The sequence below is a fragment of the Erinaceus europaeus genome, chromosome 21 (assembly GCF_950295315.1).
Source record: "Erinaceus europaeus chromosome 21, mEriEur2.1, whole genome shotgun sequence".
Classification (NCBI taxonomy): domain Eukaryota; kingdom Metazoa; phylum Chordata; class Mammalia; order Eulipotyphla; family Erinaceidae; genus Erinaceus; species Erinaceus europaeus.
In genome coordinates this window covers 26,813,290-26,832,786 of record NC_080182.1, presented here as the reverse complement: position 1 = coordinate 26,832,786, position 19,497 = coordinate 26,813,290, and the positions used below count along the sequence as shown (strand labels likewise).

Here is a 19,497-nt window from a genome sequence, read left to right as displayed (position 1 = left end):
TAAAACAACAAGGGCAAAAACAAAGGGAAAATAAATAAATAAATATTTTTTTTAAAAAAGGGTACAAAAAAAGAAAATCAGCTTTTTGCAAGCCCTGTAGAAAAAGTGATTCAAACAAGAACTGTTAATGAATGCTAGAAATCATTAGATGAAAGACTTATGGGGAACTCTATATCCACAGTGCCAAAGTATCCTCTCACAGATAGTTTGCTAGCTGCAAAGGGAAAACAGCTAACTTTTCCTTGTAGAGACCTGGTTTTCATCGTAAAGGATCAAGAGGAGCATCACTATTAAAGATAAAACCATGTAACAGATACTTTCTGATGTGATGCACTAGGAATGAAGTACAAGCATCACCTCCAAATACTCTCTCCAAAATATCTAAATCGGGTCCTTTTTTTAGGTCTAATTCTCAGTTTGCAAGAAACAGCAGAATATAAAGCAAGTTGGACAGTACCATGAAGATATAAAAAGAAAATCGGAGAATGTAGGACATACAAATGAGTTATCAGATCCACTGACTTTATGTCCTGGAGGAGAGGACGTGGGAGGGAACTATCCTAAATTAGGAGATGTAAGAGGCATGGCAAACAGATGTGTGGACCTTAGCTCATCTGCTAGCATCTACAGATGATGTAGTTCCTGAGTCTCTTCAAACTGAAATAGAACAGACGAGAACATTTTCATGCTAGCCCCTACCCCATGGAGGTCAACTCTTACTGTACAACACTCACCTCCACTTAGTAACTTCATGACTAGCCACAGCTCATCTTTTACCACGAAAGATGTATAGTAAGACACAATGTTAGGGTGATGGCACTGGCTCATGGCTTGAATTTCTTTCTGCAAAGAAAAAGATAACTCATTATAGGCAGGCCTAAAATGACACTACTAATAAGTATAATATGTCTTGGGAATTCTAAGACGATGTCACAGCCTTCGTGGTCTCTAACCTCTTCAAGAATGACTAAGCCGTACCCCCACCATTTAATTTCTCTCAGTTCATTCTAATTCTGCCCCACCATTAGAGTAGCAATCTTTGAAAGCAGAAACATGTTCTATTTATCACACCCTGGCACACTCCCATAGAGGCCTCCATTGGGACATATTTTTGTTGCAAGGTGTCTTTGAAGAGCTGTCTTGGGAAATCTGATTTTACAGCTTTACAACATAATTACTGGAAAAACAGAAGGCGATTATTATTATTATTTTATGGGTCATTTTTAAGATATATGTATACTTTCTTTCATGTTTGTGAAATCGTTACTAATCCCCACTCTGAAGGAAAATAAACGGAGGCAGGGCAAGGCCATAAAGTGAGCCCGAAGTAGCAAATCTGGGGCAAGCGCCTAAGCCCATCCTTGCTCGGCTGAGCCGATTTGTTTTTTCTTCTGTGTTATTTTTTTTATTTATAAAAAGGAAACACAGACAAAAGTATAGGAAAAGTCCACACAATTCCCACCATCAGAACTCCATATCCCATGCACGCCCCCATAGCTTTCCTACTCTTTAAACCTCAGTTTATCAATTTAGGTTACATCTGATGTGATGAAGATGCCATGATGAGACACAGCCTGTGTGCACAGGGCCTGCCGACCTCTCCAGTGTTATTGCTATTTCTGTTACTGGTCCTGTCCCCCTATAATCTAGCCACAGTAAACATCAGGTAAGTCAGTTTTCTCCTAAGCCTGAAAATTTAATCCCATTGCTCGCTACCTCTAACTTAAATACAGTTCCTGCATCAAGTTCACCTAGCAAATAAAAATAAGTAAAAATAAAAAAATTTAAAAACCCAACTTGTAGGGGCCGGGTGGTGACACACCTGGTTGAGCGCACATATTACAATGTGCAAGGACTCAGTTTCAAGCCCCTGGTCACCACCTGCAAGGGGAAAGCTTTACAAGTGGTGAAGCAGTGCTGCAGGTGACTTTCTGTCTCTCCCTCCCTCTCACCCCCTTCCCATTTGATTTCTGGCTGTCTCTAGCCAAAAATAAAGATAATTAAAAAAAAATTGTTTTAATCAACTTTTTTTTCCTGACCAGCTAAAATAGCTTGCCTTTCTAGCTTCCATTCCAAGTGGCCCTTCCCATGGCTACTAAGCTCCTTGGATATTTCCTTGTAACATGGCACTTAATGAGCCAGATACCACGCCGAGTGCTTATCTATCTGTCCCTCTCCAGCAGACTGAGAGCTCTATGAAGGGAGGTACTTGAAAGTAGACTTCTGCAGGGGAGTCGCTTCAATCTTCTCTCTCCCTCTGTCTTCCCCTCCTCTCTCCATTTCTCTCTGACCTATCCAACAACAACGACATCAGTAACTACAATAATAAAACAACAATGGCAACAAAAGAAAATAAATAAATAAATATTTTTTTAAAGTAGACTTCTGGGGTCAGGCAGTAGCACAGCAGGTAAAGCGCACATGGCATGAAGCACAAGGACCGGCTCAAGGATCCCAGTTCAAGCCCCTGGCTCCCCCCACCTGTGGGGGGGGGGGGGGCGCTTCACAAGCAGTGAAGCAGGTCTGCAGGTGTCTATCTTTCTCTCCCTCTCTGTCTTCCCATCCTCTCTCCATTACTCTCTGTCCTATCTAACAACAAGGACAGCAGTAACAATAGTAATAACCATAATAACAATACACAACAAGGGCAACAAAAAGGGGAAAAAAATAACCTCCAAGAGCAGTGGATTTGTAGTGCAGGCACTGAGCTCCAACGATAACCCTGGAGGCCAAAAAAAAAAAAAAAAAAAGCAGACTTCTAAACATTGTGCAACTGGAACCAGGTGGTTGGCACACCTGGTTGAGCACACATGTTACAGTGCACACGGACCTGTGTTCAAGCCCCTGGTCCCCACCTGCAGGGGGAAAGCTTTGCAGGTGGTAGAGCAGGGCTACAGGTGTCTCTCTCTCTCTCTCTCTCTCTCTCTCTCCCCCTTACTCTTGATTTCTGTCTCTATCCAATAAATAAAAGATAATAAAAAAATTTTTAAAAAGATACGCCCTGGGCCAATTTAAAAAAATAAACACTGTGCAACTTACCATACTCTACTATACTTATCTATTTACTTTCCTACATCCCTCACAAAAATGCACGTTCAACTAGAGCTACAAAGACTCTATTCCTGGTACTTATCATTGTGCCTGGCACACACACAACTCCTTCAATAAATATTTGCTGAATGAATAAAATCTATAGTATTTTATATGCTGTTTTACTTACTAATGCTTATTAATGTATTTGCCCTATGCCGTTGGTGTTTGTTAAGAAAAAGTAACTGTGTAAAAGCTACGCATAAAACCTGATTCAAAATTAGTGTCCGTGAATTAATTATCTTTATCTTCTTGAACATAAATGTCTTTAAGGTAAAGACCTTGTCATATGCACTTCTGCAACCCCCACATCACCAGCAGTCTTCTGTTCTACATAAGTAAACAAAAAGGCAAAGAAAGGAAAGAGGAACTAAGGAGGTACCTGTTGACTGAGATATACAAGATTTGAAAAGATAAGAGTGGTAAAGACACTAAATGCTGGGAGTCGGGAGGTAGCACAGCACGTTAAGCGCAGGTGGCGCAAAGCACAATGACCAGCATAAGGATCCCAGTTTGAGCCCTTGGCTCCACACCTGCAGGGGAGTCACTTCACAGGCAGTGAAGCAGGTCTGCAGGTGTCTATCTTTCTCTCCCCTTGTCTGTCTTCCCCTCCTCTCTCCATTTCTCTCTGTCCTATCCAACAACGACAACAATAATAATAAAAAAAAAAGACACTAAATGTTATGGGCGGGGACTGGCAGTATAATAGTTATACAAAGAGACTCTCCTGCCTGAGGCTTCAAAGTCCCAGGTTCAATTCCCTGCACCACTATAAACCAGAGCTGAGAAGTGCTCTGGTTTAAATTTAAAAAAAAAAAAGAGGGTGGAGGGTAGATAGCATAATAGTTATGCAAATAGACTCTTATGCCTGAGGCTCCAACAACGCAGGTTCAATTCCCCCCACCACCACCATAAGCCAGAGCTCTGGTAAAAAAAATAAAATAAAATAAATAAACAAATAAATAAGACATAAAATGTTACAAGAATTCTGAGAGGTGGAGCAGTGTTGCAGGTGTCTCTTATCAAAAGCAGAAAAAGAGGGCGAGGGTAGACAGCATAATGTCATGCAAACAGACTGTCATGCCTGAGGCTCCATAGTTACAAATTCAATCCCCCACACCACCATAAGCCAGAGCTGAGCAGTGCTGTAAAGAAACAAAAGCAATCACCAGGAGAGGTGGGGTTGCGTAGATCTAAGCCCCAGCTTAAGCCCAGTAGCCAAATAAAAATCTAAAACTGTCTCAAGATACAAAGTATAAAAATTAGTGGCACTGTCAATGAAAAGAAAAGAAAGACTCGAGAGAAAGTTCTAGAGTATAAAAAATAGGACTTGGTGACTAACTGGATGGGGTGGGAGAACGTAAGCACACGGGAGAGTGGCAACTGATGCAGAGCTGGGGTCAAAGTACCTGAGATCTTAAATGTTGAGTCAAAGGTTGTGAAGTTTACCCCGAAAAGAGGAGTGAGTGCTAGAAAGGGTCTCCCACTAAGGTGACTTCCAGAGGACCATAAAATCCAAAGGTCAAAGAAGCTGTAAATACTCCTTTGTCCTCTCCTATTCAAAGGGCGAAGAGGAACTTTCCATTTGTTAACTTTAACTGGGGTTATCTTTTCTCCTTTCAAAAGGAAAAGGAATATATCTGTGCTTTGCAAGAGCTGTAATCTTGCTATCTCAAACTTCCCAAAAGCTTCCTCAACATTTACAAAGTGAATTCCAAGGGGCCAGGCAGTGGTGGTGCACCAGGTTAAACGCATACAGTACTAAGTGCAAGGACCTACGCAAGGATCCAGGTTTGAACTCCTAGCTCCCCACCTGCAGAGGGTTCGATTCACAAGTGGTGAGGCACGTCTGCAGGTGACTATCTTTCTTTCCCCCTTTCTATCTTCCCCTCCTCTCTCAATTTCTCTCTGTCCTACCCAACTAAAAAAAAAAAAAATGGCTGCCAGGAGCAGTGGATTCCAACTGCTGGCACCGAGGCCCAGAGATAACCCTGGAGGCAAAAAAATAAAAGTAAATATAAAATAAAAAATAAAAGTGCTTTCACTTACTCCCCAGATTTCTAACTAGCCCAATGCAGACATGTTTCTCTCCACACCATGCAACTCAGCCAGTCTCCAAATAATGCCCATTCATTCATTCATACTATGGGAACAAAGTTGAGTCCCTATGCTCAGAGAGTGTTCATTTTATTGATAGTACTAACTATCTCTCCATTTATCAAGTATCTAGGGAATCTATGTCTTCCTTTCATCATCAATGATCCGGGCTGGGCCTCAATGTCTAACTTTGGGTGGGCCCACACAGCTCAAACTGTGAATTACAACTCATAATATGGGTCATATGGTAAATTCAGCGGATCATGTGGGGGAAAAAAAAGCCAAAAACAGAAAGACAGTATATATTTCACACTATGTACTTTAAAGTTGTTTTGTGATCCCATGGTCGCTCACACAGTAAGAGCACATGCATGAGGCCCTGGGAACATCAAGAATGGCTTCAGGGGAGCTAGCGACAATGCAGTGTGGGGGTGGCTCTCCTCTCTCTCTGTCTCTCATATCTCTCACTAAGAGATGTTGAATGAAAAACAGTGGTCAGGGAACCTGCTTGGGGCTATACAGTGCATACACAAGGCCCCAGGGTCCATTCTCCAATGCTTTATTTAAAAAAATAGAGTTTTTCAGTCTGATAACATACACATACACACACACACACACACACACACACACACACACACACGGAGCTAGAGAAGGTGAGAGACAGTGGTCTGGGAGGTGGTGCAGTAGATAAAGCTTGAGATCCTGAGTTCAATCCCTGGCAGCACATGTACCAGACTAATGTCTGGTTCTTCCTCTCTCTCCTCCTATCTTTCTCAATAATAAATAAAATTCTTGAGAGAGAGAGAGAGAAAGGGAGAGGGAGAGAGATAGAGAGATACTTGCAGCACTGCTTCACCACTTTGCAAAGCTTCCCCCTTACAGATGGAGAACAAGGTCTTTATGTATTGTAACATGTACATTTAATCAGGTGTGCCACCACCCAGCCCCCTACTCTTCTCTGTTAAAATTATTTTACGACGGGGGGGAGGGGGAAGAGAAAGCAGAGGCCAGAACACAGCTCTAGCATATATGATGCCAGGGATAGAACCTTGTGCCTCACATATACAAGAATGGTTCTACCAATGTCTCCCTGTTGCTGCTTCTCTGCTCTGATGCTATTCTAAACCCCTGCCCAGGAGTCTCTGGCTTTACCTGTTAATAATTGTTCTCGCACTAACAGTGGGCCAGCACACAAATAGCTTTACAAAGTCCTCAACCTTTCTAACTCAGACTTCTCTCCCTCCTCATACTTCCACAGTACTTAAACTTTGAAAGCATTTGTTTACACTCTGCCTTTTTTTCTCAACTGGCTTGTCCCCTCAGTCCCCCCCCCTTTTTTATTAGAGATTTAATAATGGCTTATAAGATTCTAAGGTTCCAGAGCTATAGTTCTACACTTGCCTTGTACAGCAGACAAGAGCTTGAACTCTAATGAGCTTGGGACTTTCTTAGGAGAAAGACTAATCTCACATGTCTACCCAGTGAATGCAGCCCTAGCATCTACGATAGAGAAAATTCTCAAAATTCTGCACTGTGAGATTTTCCTGGGGAAAATCCTATGAGCAAAGTCCCAGGAGAAGACTGATGTAGCAAGATTTGACAGCTGATTTCCCCATCACACTCAGCAAAGGCTGTCAGACAAGAAAACGTTTGCCAAGAGAAAGCAGCAATATATTGGCTCCTCACACTTATCTGTCACACATGACACACACCTGCCATCCAGCCTATACCAGCACTCTGGAGAATTCTGGGCACCCTCTCTGCTTTACAGTGAAGACAACTTTGAAAAGACATTAAAGAAAAAAAAAAAAACAGAGTACAAGCATTTAGAATGCTGATCAAAGAGCTTTGTTTAAGGGAAACTCTTTCAGATGAAGACACTTGACACTTAGATGTTAGGTCCTGATACCAGGGGCAGCCCAACTCGGACACTCTTCACAGTCCTGATAGCTCCTTGGGGAATAGTGGACTATTACCTGCTTAACCCTCCAACAGTCAGTCTCCTAGACTTGCTTTATTAAAACATACCACCCTCTTACTGCCAAATATAAAGATACTGTATTTGCAATGTCAAGCGTCTTGGAATATGTGGGCAAATTTTATGCAAGTCTAGCCAGTTCTTCCTCTCATTCATCAAATAAATCAAATTTATACTCCTCTAAATGTTAAGGCCCTAGTGTAGTAACAAAATTACTTTCTTCTTTTTGTCTGCATGTGACCAGGCTTTCACTTGGGTTCTGTGCCTGTGTGATCTTATCGGACTGTTTTGGTTTTGGCTTTTTTTCAGATAGACAGGAAAAAAAAAAGAGAGGATGAAGATAGGGACTACAACACTGCTTCTCAGTTCATGAAACTTACTCTTTGTATGTGGTGCCCAGGGATTCAAACCAGGGTCTTGTACATGGCAATGTGTGCACTCTACTGGGTGATTTTCAAAAACTAGTCACTGAGGGGCCAGGAAATAGCTCACCTAGAAAATGCAGGTACTATGTGCAAGGAGCTAGGATGGGCCTTTGCACCACAAGAGAGCATCATGTGTGGCACTAAGGCGAAGCTACGTGAGCAGTTGAGTAGTGTATAGTATCTCTCCCCTCCATCTCTCCCCCTATTTCTGAAACTGAAAGGGAAATGAGAAAGACAGAGAAAAGACTGCTGGGAGCAGTGGAATCACATCGATACAAAGTCGAACAGAGCCCCTACAACAGAAAATAAATAAGTCAAATGAGGGCTGTGGAGGTACTGACCTGGCTGAGTGCCCACCCTGCTATGTGCCTGGCCCAGGTCCCAGCCCTGGTGCTGTGGTGTCTGTCTGTCTGTCTATCTGAGAAATTCTGCCGAGAGTGGTGAAATCACACACAATTTCACACACACACACACACACAGAGAGAGAGAGAGAGAGAGAGACCAGGCAGTATCTCCCCCAAAAAGAAAAAAACATGTCAAATGATATGACAAAATATTCAGCTCCTACTTTTGAAATAAGGTTATAATGACTTTGTTAATATTCTGTCAAGTAGAAAGGGATAGGCTTGAGTCAGAAAGACCTGATTTTTAACCTGTACTGTTATTTATAATTTACTTCACTCACCTACAAATCGGCACTACCACCTGGTAGAAATGTTTCCCAGGTAATGTCTACCACTGAAAAGATGTTCTCATCAACATGTGAAAGTAAACTGTGAGTCTTTAGTCAAAATTACAGTAAGGTGTTCATTTATACTGTTCCTGTGGAGTATGTAAAGTAACTACAGCAAATGGCGGAAACTCCTATTGGGGACACAAACCCGAAATCATCAAATAGGATTCCAAGCAGCATCTCCTCCCAAGGAAGTCTGATCTCAGAACCAGAGGCTCAAGATCAGTCTAGCAACCCATTTCTTCAGCTTCTGCTCACACGTTACCAACTGTATTTGTTTCATCTGCTGAAAATTAAATGTGTGATTCTACTATCTCTCTCCCTCTGACTGCAGTTACCCCTTCCAGCTCAGGACAGACTACACCAAAAAAATGAAATCCAGTATGAGGCACTAGAAGACAAAAAACTTCCGGACAGTCAGAAGTTTTCTTTCTACTTAGCTGGACCTTTATAAATTTTCCAGTAAATATTACTCATTAATAAAGGTCACAATTAAAAAAAAAACTTCCCTTTCTATCACTACCTATATGTGACCTTAGAGAAAATAAAATAGCAATATTAATACATTTGTGTACAGAGTTTAGCTTTTTTTTTAATAATATTTATTTGTATATTTATTACCTTTTGTTGCCCTTGTTTTTTTTATTGATGTCGTTGTTGAATAGGACAGAGAGAGATGGAGAGAGGAGGGGAAGACAGAGAGGGGGAGAGAAAGACAGACACCTGCAGATCTGCTTCACCACCTGTGAAGGGTCTTCCCTGCAGGTGGGGAGCCGGGGGCTCGAACTGGGATCCTTACACGAGTCCTTGTGCTTTGCACCACATGCGCTTCACCTGCTGCACTACCGCCCGACTCCCCAGAGTTTAGCTTTTAAGTACGGTATTATTTGGCCTTCAAGAACAATCTTGTGTGGTCCAGGAGGTGGTATAGTGGATAAAGCATTAGACTCTCAAGCATGAGGTCCTAAGTTCAATTCCTGGCAGCACATGTACCAGAGTGATGTCTGGTTCTTTCTCTCTCTCCTCCTATCTTTCTCATTAATAAATAAATAAATTCTTTAAAAAAAAAAAAAAAAGAACAATCTTGTAAAGGACAAAGCTGATATTACTGTTTAAACATAAGCCAAAGAACATGAAAGTTTAAAAACATCAATCAGTTCTCTTATAGGACACTTACTACGGAGCTAAAACTACTCTAGTTGTGATGGTGCATAAAATAAGTATAAAATTATGCTCGTGTAACTAGATTTTAATGCCACAGAACATTTCTTGAAGCTACTGATCCTCGGAATGCTCTGTCTTTCCAGTTCCCTGGCCTCTGAAGAAGCCACTGCACCCTGGGCATCACTCCACTTCTCATCTTGAAGAAATGGTCAGAAAGCAGACTGGCTCCACGCTCCTAGGAGGTCAACAACCTTTAAAGATATCCCGTTTAACCCAGGAATAACAATTACATGCTATTTTAAGGAAACAAAGAATTAAACAGGCATTGGTAATAACAATTTAAAAAGTAAATAAACTAAAAGGCCAGAATAGTTTAAATAAAAGTGTGGTTTAACTCAACAGAATTCTACACACATATCGAATGTTATATTAAACTGTATTTCTCTTCCTTTTTTTTTTTTTGGTATGGTAAATCTTTCATTTTTTTATTATTTTTTATTAGCGATTCAATATTGATTTACAAAATCACATGTCAACAGGGGTATACCGTTCCCATCACCAAGGTTCTGAACCCCATTAAACTGTATTTCTAAACACAGATTCCATAATAAATTGTTGGGTCAAAAGAACAAGATGGGGGCCAGGCAGTGGCGGAGCCAAAGTACATATATCACATTCAAGCCCCCATCCCCACCTGCAAGGGGTAAGCTTCATAAGCAGGGAAGCAGTGCTGCAGGTGTGTCTGTCTCTCTCCATCTCCGACTCCCCCCTTCCTCAATTTCTCTCTGTAGCTATCCAATAAGTAAATAATGATAAAATACTGGAAAAAAATTTAAAGAAAAGAATGAGTATGTGACTATATTACCATAAAAATGCAAAGAGAGGGAGTCGGGCGGTAGCGCAGTGGGTTAAGCACATATGACACAAAGCGCAAGGACTGGCATAAGGATCCCGGTTCAAGTTCCCAGCTCTCCACCTGCAGGGGAGTCGCTTCACAGGTGGTGAAGCAGGTCTGCAGGTGTCTATCTTTCTCTCCTCCTCTCTATCTTCCTCTCCTCTCTCCATTTCTCTCTGTCCTATCCAACAATGACGACATCAATAATAACTACAACAATAAAAAAACAAGAGCAACAAAAGGGAATAAATAAATAAAATGCAAAGATAGTTATATATGCACCGTCTAAAAGATTACTTGGCAAATGTTAATTACAGAGAGAAAAGACCATAACTTTTTTTCTTCTTTTTACTCCGGTGGAATTTTATAAGTTTTACAATCACCATTACCTTTTAATGAAGAAATCCCAAAGTTGGGGCCAGGTGGTGGTACACCCGGTCGAGCGCACATGTTACAGTGCACAAGAACCCAGGTTCTAGTCCCCAGTCCCCACCTGCAGGGGGAAAGCTTCACGAGTGGTGAAGCAGGGCTGCAGGTGTCTCTCTGTCTCTCTCCCTCTCTATCTCCCCCTTCCCTCTTGATTTCTGGCTATCTCTATCCAATAAATAAGTAAAGATAATAAAAAAATATTTAAAAAAAAAAAAGAAAGAAATCCCAAACTTTCAAGAAAGAAAGACATGAGTAACTTCTCGTTATTTTACACTCTAAGGTGAACTGAGAGTATACTTTCTCATGTAAGAGAAACAGCATTTGCATACCAGGAGTTCGTCCATGCTGGTTTGACATTTCTCCAGGTTTATCCGTTTGATTGCCACTTTCTCCTTTTTAGGGGCACAATAGGCTGCTTGGACCACAGCCGTTGCTCCACTCCCTGAAAACACATTAACAAGTAAATGAACAGAGATAGAAAACATAACATTTTTAATTGCCGATCACTTTTTTTTGGACGGGCCAAGGCCTCACACACAGTATTTCACTCTTTTCGTCCAGACAGAGACACAGCTACCAAAGAAAGCACCACGGCTTCCTCCAGTGCTACAGCACTTCACTTGTGACATGGTGGTTACAGAGGGAACCAGGTGGGGAGTGGATGGGGGACAGCGTGTAAGAGTTAGTTTGGTTACTACTATTACTGTTCATAAGCCCACTTCAGTCCACTATATTCCACACATGACTGGCGCCATCCAGTAGTTGTCTTTCACTTCTTTACTTACTTCATCCAGTCTAATCCCTTCCAGACCCACCCACCGTGTCGTCTATTGCATGCCATCTTTCTTTAATAGCCAAGAAGTATTCCACTAAGTATGTATCCCATTTCCTCCCCTTCCTCCCTTCCTTTGCCATCACCAGGGCTTCACTACTCTGGGCCGACTTTTTCAAGCAAAGAGACCGAGAAGGCAGAAAGACACCACTACACCACGGCATCAAAGCTTCCTCCAGGACAGTGGGGTCTGGGTTCAAATCTGAGTTACATGCACAGCAAAGCAGACTATCCATCCAGGTGAGCTATTTTGCTAGGCTGATTTCCTTATTCAGTTGTCTTTCGATGGACATTTCGCTGGATTCGTTTTGTAGCTGCTGCAAGTAGTGAAACTTTGAACACGGGAGTTCAAGTAATGTTATAAATGGTCCAGTCTTTCCAATGAATGTTATTGAGCTCACTGGGTATATGCATGAAGAAGCATTGCAGGTGGGGCCGGGTGGTGGCGCACCTAGTTGAGCACACGTTACAATGCGCAAGGACCCAGGTTCAAGCCCCTAGTCCCCACCTGCAGGGGGAAGGAAGGCTTCACAAATGGTGGAGCAGTGCTGCAGGTGTCTCTCTGTCTCTCACCCTCTCTATCCCTCCCCTTCCCTCTCGGTTTCTGACTGTAACTATCGGACTTGGGGTGGTGGTGGTGGGGAGGGTTCTATGACTGAGTGACTGAGACAGAGAGGCAGGAGAGTAAGCGACCACAGCACTAAAGCGTCCATCAATGCAGTGGAAGCCAGGCTCAAACCCGAGCCAGGCACACGGCAAAGCACTGCACTATCCGAGCGAGCTGCTCTGCCGGCCCTCCCTCTCTGTCATCTCCAAAGTGATGACACCAGTTTTCCCTCCCACCAACAGACACCAGAGCACCCTGATCTCCACATCCACACCGGCACTTTGCTTCAGTCCTGTTTTCTCACTGCTGGACAATTTCCGTGCTTTCGTTTATGGTGGAACTGGTACTGGGGCTGAGCCTGGGTGCTTTGGTACCTCAGGCATGAAAGACATTTTATACTGGGGCCAGGCAGAGGTACACTGGGTTAAATGCACAAGAGCCCAGGTTCAAGCCTCCAGTAAGGGGGTTGGGGGGTTGACAAGTGGAGGCACGCTGCAGGTGTCTTTCCCCCAACCTCTGTCTCTATCAAGTAAAAGAAAAAAGGGGGGGACATAGGGGTAGCAACATTTTACATAACTACTACACTTTCTCTCCCCAGCTTTTGTTTCTTGTTGCCCTTTTGTTTTGTTTTTAATTCCACCAGGGTGATTGCTGGGTGCCTGCACAATGATTCAATGCTTCCACGGGTCATTTTTTTCCTTTTAGTGTCTTCATTTTTGCTGATAGAAACAGAGAAATATAAAGGGAAAAGGGTGGGGGTGGGAGACAGAGACACAGACAGACAGACCTGCACCACTCACCCCCACCCCACTCCTGTAGGCTGCAGATGGGAACCTGGACCCTGAACCCAGGTCCTCATGCATCGTACACATGTCTCTATCAGTGTGCCACTGCCTGGCCCTTCAGTCTTACTCATGTAGGCTATTCTCACTGGCATGAGGTAAGACTTCACTGTGGTTTTAATGTGCATTTCCCTAAAAATAAATGGCTCTGACATTTTTTTATACCTGTGGACCTTCTGTACATTTTCTTTGCAAAAGTGTCTATTCAGATTTTGTACCTACATCTTTATTAGGTTGCTTGGTTTTTGTTTTGTTTTGTTTTGTATTCTTTGTTTTTTGGCTTGGTTTTTTAAAATTTTTTTTTAATATTTATTTTATTCCCTTTTGTTGCCCTTGTTTTATTGTTGTAGTTATTACTGTTGTTGATGTCCTCATTGTCGGATAGGACAGAGAGAAATGGAGAGAGGAGGGAAAGATAGAGGCGGGGAGAGAAAGATAGACACCTGCAGACCTGCTTCACCGCCTGTGAAGCGACTCCCCTGCAGGTGGGGAGCCAGGGGCTCAAACTGGGATCCTTATGCCGGTCCTTGCGCTTTGCGCCATGTGCGCTGAACCTACTGCCCTACCGCCCAACTCCCTGGTTTGGTTTTTTTTTATTGTGTGACTTTTTTTTTTTCTTATTTTCAGTATCAATCACTTGTCAACAATGTGACGCACAAATATCTTCCCCAGGGAGTGGGTGGTATCGCAGTGAGTTAAGCACGTGAAGCACAAGGACCGGCGTAAAGATCCCGATTCAAGCTCCCCTGGCTCCCCACCTGCAGGGAGGTCGCTTCACGAGCAGTGAAGCAGGTCTGCAGGTGTCTTTCTCTCCCCCTCTCTGTCTTCCTCTTCCTCTCCTCTCTCCATTTCTCTCTGTCCTATCTAACAGTGACAATAACTACAACAACAATAAAAAACAAGGGCAACAAAAGAGAAAATAAATATTTTTAAAAATTTTAAATATATATATATATCTTCTCCCAATGCTAAGGTGCCATTTTATCTTTCTAAGTTTCTTTCGATGTGTAAAAGCTTTTCAGTTCAAGACAGTTCCATTTCTTATTCTTGTTTTATTTCTCTTGCACTGACTTTCCAAATACATCTCTAGCACTAAGGTCCTAGAGTGTAGCACCTACGTGTTCTTCATATGTAGTTTCAGGTCCAATATCAAGGTGTTGAATCCCTTTTGAGTTAATTTTGATGTCTGGTGCTCAATGATGTACTGCTGGGTTGCTGGAAAAGTCATGAAGCAGCTTTGAAAACAAAAACATAAAAAATGCCTTTTCTGACATGTGGTGGCTCAGCTTTCCCAATACCATTTGAAGAGGTTTTCGCCCCCACCCCGTCCCCATCCCCTACTGCCACTATATGGTTCTCTCTTTCATGACAAAGTAGATTTTATGTGTGTGTGCGTGCACGTGCGTATATGGATTTATTTCTGTTCTTTCTACTCTATGCCTCTGGTGTGAAAGCCTCTTAGTCCTACTACCACACTGAATTTTTTTTGGGGGGTAAGGCTGTTTGTTTTTATGCAACCAGGTCCTCATGCATGTGCAATTCGCTGCTCTGGGTTACTTTTTTCATTCAGCAGCAACAGAGAGACAAGGAGAGAGACAGACAGCGGGGGAGAGAGAGAGAGGAGGAAACAGACAGAGAAGGATACCACACCACCTAAACTTCCTTGACTGCTACAGAACCTCTCATGTCTAACCAGCACTAGAACCCGGTTACACACGTGGCGATGCAGGCACTCTACACAGTGAGCTAGCACTTGTAGCTTTATTACATATGAGAATTTCACGAGGCAGGCAGGCAGACACACACACACACACACACACACACACACACACACACACAGAGCATCACTCTTGTACATCATTTTGATATGTGTGGTGCCAGGAATAAAACCAGGAAACTCAGGCATGCAAATCTGACACTTTATTAGTTAAGCTGCAGCCCCAAACTGTTTTCATAACTATAGTTTTGGAGTATAGTTGAAGTTAGAGCAAGTAATACTTCCATTTTGTTCTTTTCTCTCAAGTCTGCTTTGGCTATTCACAGTTCAGCGGGGGGGGGGGGGGGGGGGGGCTGTTTTATTCGTGGTTCAACACGTATTTTAGAATTGTTTGTTCTATCTCCTAGAAGAATGTTGTTGGAATTTAGATAGGGATTTCACTGAGTCTAGGTAAGATGGACATTTTAGCAATATTCTCCAAGACATGAACAAAGGCTATCCTTCCATTTCTAAGTGTCTTTTATTTCTCTATTGTTTTCAGGTTTGTTTGTTTGGTTGGTTTTTGTTTATGTCTTTTTCTCTTCATTTTCCTTTACCAGAGTACTGCTCAGTTCTGGCTTAGGACTGATTAATAACAATCTTTTAAAAAGTGGGGGGGGGGGGGACGGACTCAGTTTCTACTTGGAGACCAAGAAATCAAAAAGAGAAAGTGAAAAAAATGAGGGTGGGGTGGTGGCACACCTGGTTGAGTGCACAGGTTACAATGCACAAGGACCCAGGTTTGAGACCCATATCCCCACCTGCAGGGGGAGCTTTGTGAGTGGTGAAGCAGGGCTGCAGATCTCTCTCTCTCTCTCTCTCTCTCTCTCTCTATCTCCCCCTACCCTCTCGATTTCTAGCTGTCTCTATCCAATAAATAAAGATAATAATTTTTAAAAATTTTAATGAGCATTATCCCTACCAGAGAGGAAAAAAATAAACCAAATTTTTCATTTTTTATTATTTTAATTTTTTCTATTTTCTTTTTTATTTTACTTTTATTAGTGACTTAATATTGATTTACAAAATTAGAAGATAACAGGAGTATATAAGCACCATTCCCACCACCAGAGTTCTGTGTCCCCAGTCCCTCCCTCTATTGGAGGCTACCACAGTTCTCCCAAGGTTGCAGGTATGGGTTAGCTGTTATTTCTACAACTATCTGTCCATATTTGTATATATTTGTCCTTTTTTTTCCCCATGATCCCACCTTCTTCCTTTCCAAGTCACTACACCTATGACTACTACTGAAAGCCCTTTCTTTTTTCCTCTCCTCTCTCCAGGTCCTGATGGAGTTGGAGTTCATAGCTGGTCATCTTCCCCTATCATTTCTACCCCTCTGGAAGTACAGACCAAAATTCTTTTCTGGAGTGCAGAAGTGGAAGTTCTGGCTTCTGTAACTGCTTCCCCTCTGGACATGGACACTGGTAGGTAGATCCATACCCCAGGCCTGTTTCTATCTTCCCCTAGTGGGGTAGAGCCCTGGAGAGGTGAGGGTGATGGTATTTTTCTAAAATTTTGGTCAATCATAGATTTTGCTTTCAAGCATTGTCCAGTAGTTGCAGCATGCACTGAAGACTTTCATTCTAGAAGATGACTAAAGCACTGTTACCTGCACCATGGAAAATACAGGAACTGACAATTCTATAACCCCTTTTCTAAATAAGGCATCTTGTCAGAGTTATGCTGAAAATTAAAGCTCTGAAAAATTGTGAAATAGATGTAAAATTAATCATTATAAAAAAAAAAAAAATCATGCTATTCTCTCCATCCCAAGATGAAAATAAAGACATACTGCCATATGCCTTCAGTGACTATCAAGCACCGTGCCGGTTTTGCAGTGAATCATCTCTCTCTCTCCTGTTCGCTCGGCTGGTCGTTCATCTCCACGGATGACAACTGCATCCTTCCGGAGGCTCCAGTCAAAGACTCTTCTCACATCTGATTCGATGGCAAATCTCTGTCTTCAGATAGTCAGCATCTGGCTGTTTCTCACTACCACCCTGACAGCTTTTCTCCTCAGGTGAACCTCTCTTTCCAACTTGACACAACTGTTCTCCACTAAATCACCCAAATTAGCCTCTTAAAATAGCGTGAGTCAAATCACTGTAATAAGCTGCTCAAAACCCTGCGGCAATTTTTCTATCTTAAAGCGATGCCTCGCCGGGCTTCACAGGATCTGAAGAGCTCAACCCTGCCCTTCTACCATGCAGCTCTTCTGATCTCCTGCGCCCACCGGCCACTTTACTCTGTCCCTGCTCTCGCCGCCCCGCCCTCCTGACGAGCCCACACCAGTGACCACTTCTGCTCTGGGGCCTGTGCTCCTGCCTGGGACACACTTGTGCCGGATGATCGCAGCAATCTCCCGCTCTGCCTTCCGAGCAGGTCTCTCCTCAACAGTCACCACTTTGGGGAGGTTTTTCTCTGACTTACTTAAAACTCACTTCTATCCTTCAGAGATCCCTACTACCTCTTTCCTTGCTCTATTTTTGTCCTTCACTAAGATTGCAAACTCTAGGCTAGGGAGACAGCATAATGATTATACAAAAGGCTTCCATGCCTAAGACTCTGAAGTCCCAGCAATGCCCTGGTCTCTCTTCTTTCTTTCTTTCTTCCTCTCTCTCTCTCTCTCATGAAAATAAAAAATAAAAATAAGGAACAAAAATTACAGACTAGGGATTTCCATCTATTTGCTTCACTGCTTTATCTCTAACCCCAAAACAGTACCCAGCACATAACAAAATAGCTGGTGAACTGATTAACCAAGTAGCAACATACACTTTTTTTTCCCCCTGTTGTCACTGGGGCTTCATCCCTCTGGACTGACTTCTTCAGACAGAAATAGAGACAGAGGAAGAGAGGGAAAGATACCACAGTACCAAAGCTTCCTCCGGGGTAAGCTCAAACCTGGGTGGCACATATGGCAAAGGCGACACCCCCTCCCCGTGAGCTCTGCTGCTGGTCTGTATTTCATTTTCATTTGACTCTGCAGTGTAAGCATTACAGATCCTACAAAGCAATGTAAGCAAAGGGAAGACTGAGCTCATCAATGAGTAAGAAGGAGAATGGAGCCTAGAAACCACTGATGTTTCAATAATTCAGATTAAAGCTGCTATTTATTAACTGATTACTATGTGCCAGGTTAAATTATTTACTTGCAATGCTTTATGTAATGATTTACATCTTTAAAAAATCCTCAGGTCAAAGATTGTTTATCCAATTTACAATTTTCTCTCCTTTAGTAAGAATCCCAAACTTTGTGTTGTTTGAATGAATGTGCCGCGTTAGAAATGCTTTACTTCAGTCTCCTTGCAAGTAGCTACATCTGCATTGCCAAAGAAACAGAAATCACTTAGCCCACTGAGGAAAGAAAGACCTTTGAAAGGAAGCCAACTCAGTTGTTACGTGTCTTTGTCCTTTTGCAGTAATAGTCTTTGGGTCTGGAATGCAAGCAGTAGAACTGTCTTATAAAGATGAGAGTAAGAGTCACCTACTAAGTGTGGTGCCTTGAGTCACTAGTATTTGTTTTCCCTGAATGCAATCCAATGTGACCCCTTATTTAATACTGCTCTAGGAGACTGCTGGTCCACTGCTGGCCATATGAGACAGGTGACCCTAGCTAAGTCCCCACTGGGGGCTGGGGTGGGGGGAAGGGAATACACTATTAAGCATTACTCTATGGACAGGGCAAGATGTCCCTCACAGAGATACTGAATCTGCAGGGCTGGCGAAATAGCTCACTTGAACAGTGCAACGCTTTGCCGTGTGTGCGGCCCAGATTGGAGCCCAGACCTCACCACACTGAAGGGTGTTTTGGTGCTGTGGTGTCTTTCTCTCTCTCAACTCTTTGCCTCTCTGTCTCACTTTTTCTATCTGACAAAGTAAAATAAATGTTAAAATAAAGGGTCAGGCAATGGCACACCAAGTTAAGCACACATATTATCAATGTGCAAGGACCTAGTTCAAGTCTCCCTCCCCACCCGCAAAGGGGACACTTCACAGTGGTGAAGCAGGTCTGCAGGTGCTTCTGTCCTATCCAATAAAATAGGAAGAGAAAAAAAGGGAAAAAATATGACTGTCGGGAGTAGTATTTTTATTTAAAAATAAAGTAATTAAAGGGCCAGGCAGTGGCACACCTGGTGAAACTCTCACATTACAGTGCACAAGGACCAGGTTCAAGCCCCTGGTCCCCACCTGCAGAGGGTAAGCTTCACATGTGGCGAAGCAAGGCTGCAGGAGTCTCACGCTGTGGCTGACAACACCCAGGCAACAGGGCCTAACAAAGCTGTACTGTGATGGCCAACACTGACTCCACCTGCACTTGATGAGATCTAGGAGGAAAACAAACAAGAAAAAAAAAGATGTACAGATGGTCTAAAGAAGTATTACATGGGGAGCCGGGTGACAACGCAGTGGGTTAAGCGCAGGTGGCTCAAAGCGCAAGGATCCCAGTTCGAGGCCCCGGCACCCCACCTGCAGGGGAGTCGCTTCACAAGCAGTGAAGCAGGTCTGTAGGTGTCTATCTTTCTCTCCCAGTGTCTCCCCCTCCTCTCTCCATTTCTCTGTCCTATCAAACAACAGCATTAATATTAATAACAACAATAACAATAAAATCAGGGCAACAAAAATGGGGAAAAGATAGCCTTCAG

At 42.8% G+C, this 19,497-nt stretch overlaps 1 protein-coding gene across 1 annotated transcript in view; it reads right to left on the bottom strand.

Moving 5' to 3' along the window:
• Positions 1 to 19,497, bottom strand: part of OXSR1 (oxidative stress responsive kinase 1) — an 86,293-nt gene that overhangs the window by 52,960 nt on the left and 13,836 nt on the right. The window contains exons 2-3 of the mRNA XM_007517070.3: positions 11,141 to 11,253; positions 735 to 843 (exon numbers count right to left, since the gene is read on the bottom strand). Coding sequence (XP_007517132.1) covers positions 735 to 843; positions 11,141 to 11,253 — 222 coding nt within the window. The remainder of the gene's footprint in view (positions 1 to 734; positions 844 to 11,140; positions 11,254 to 19,497) is intronic.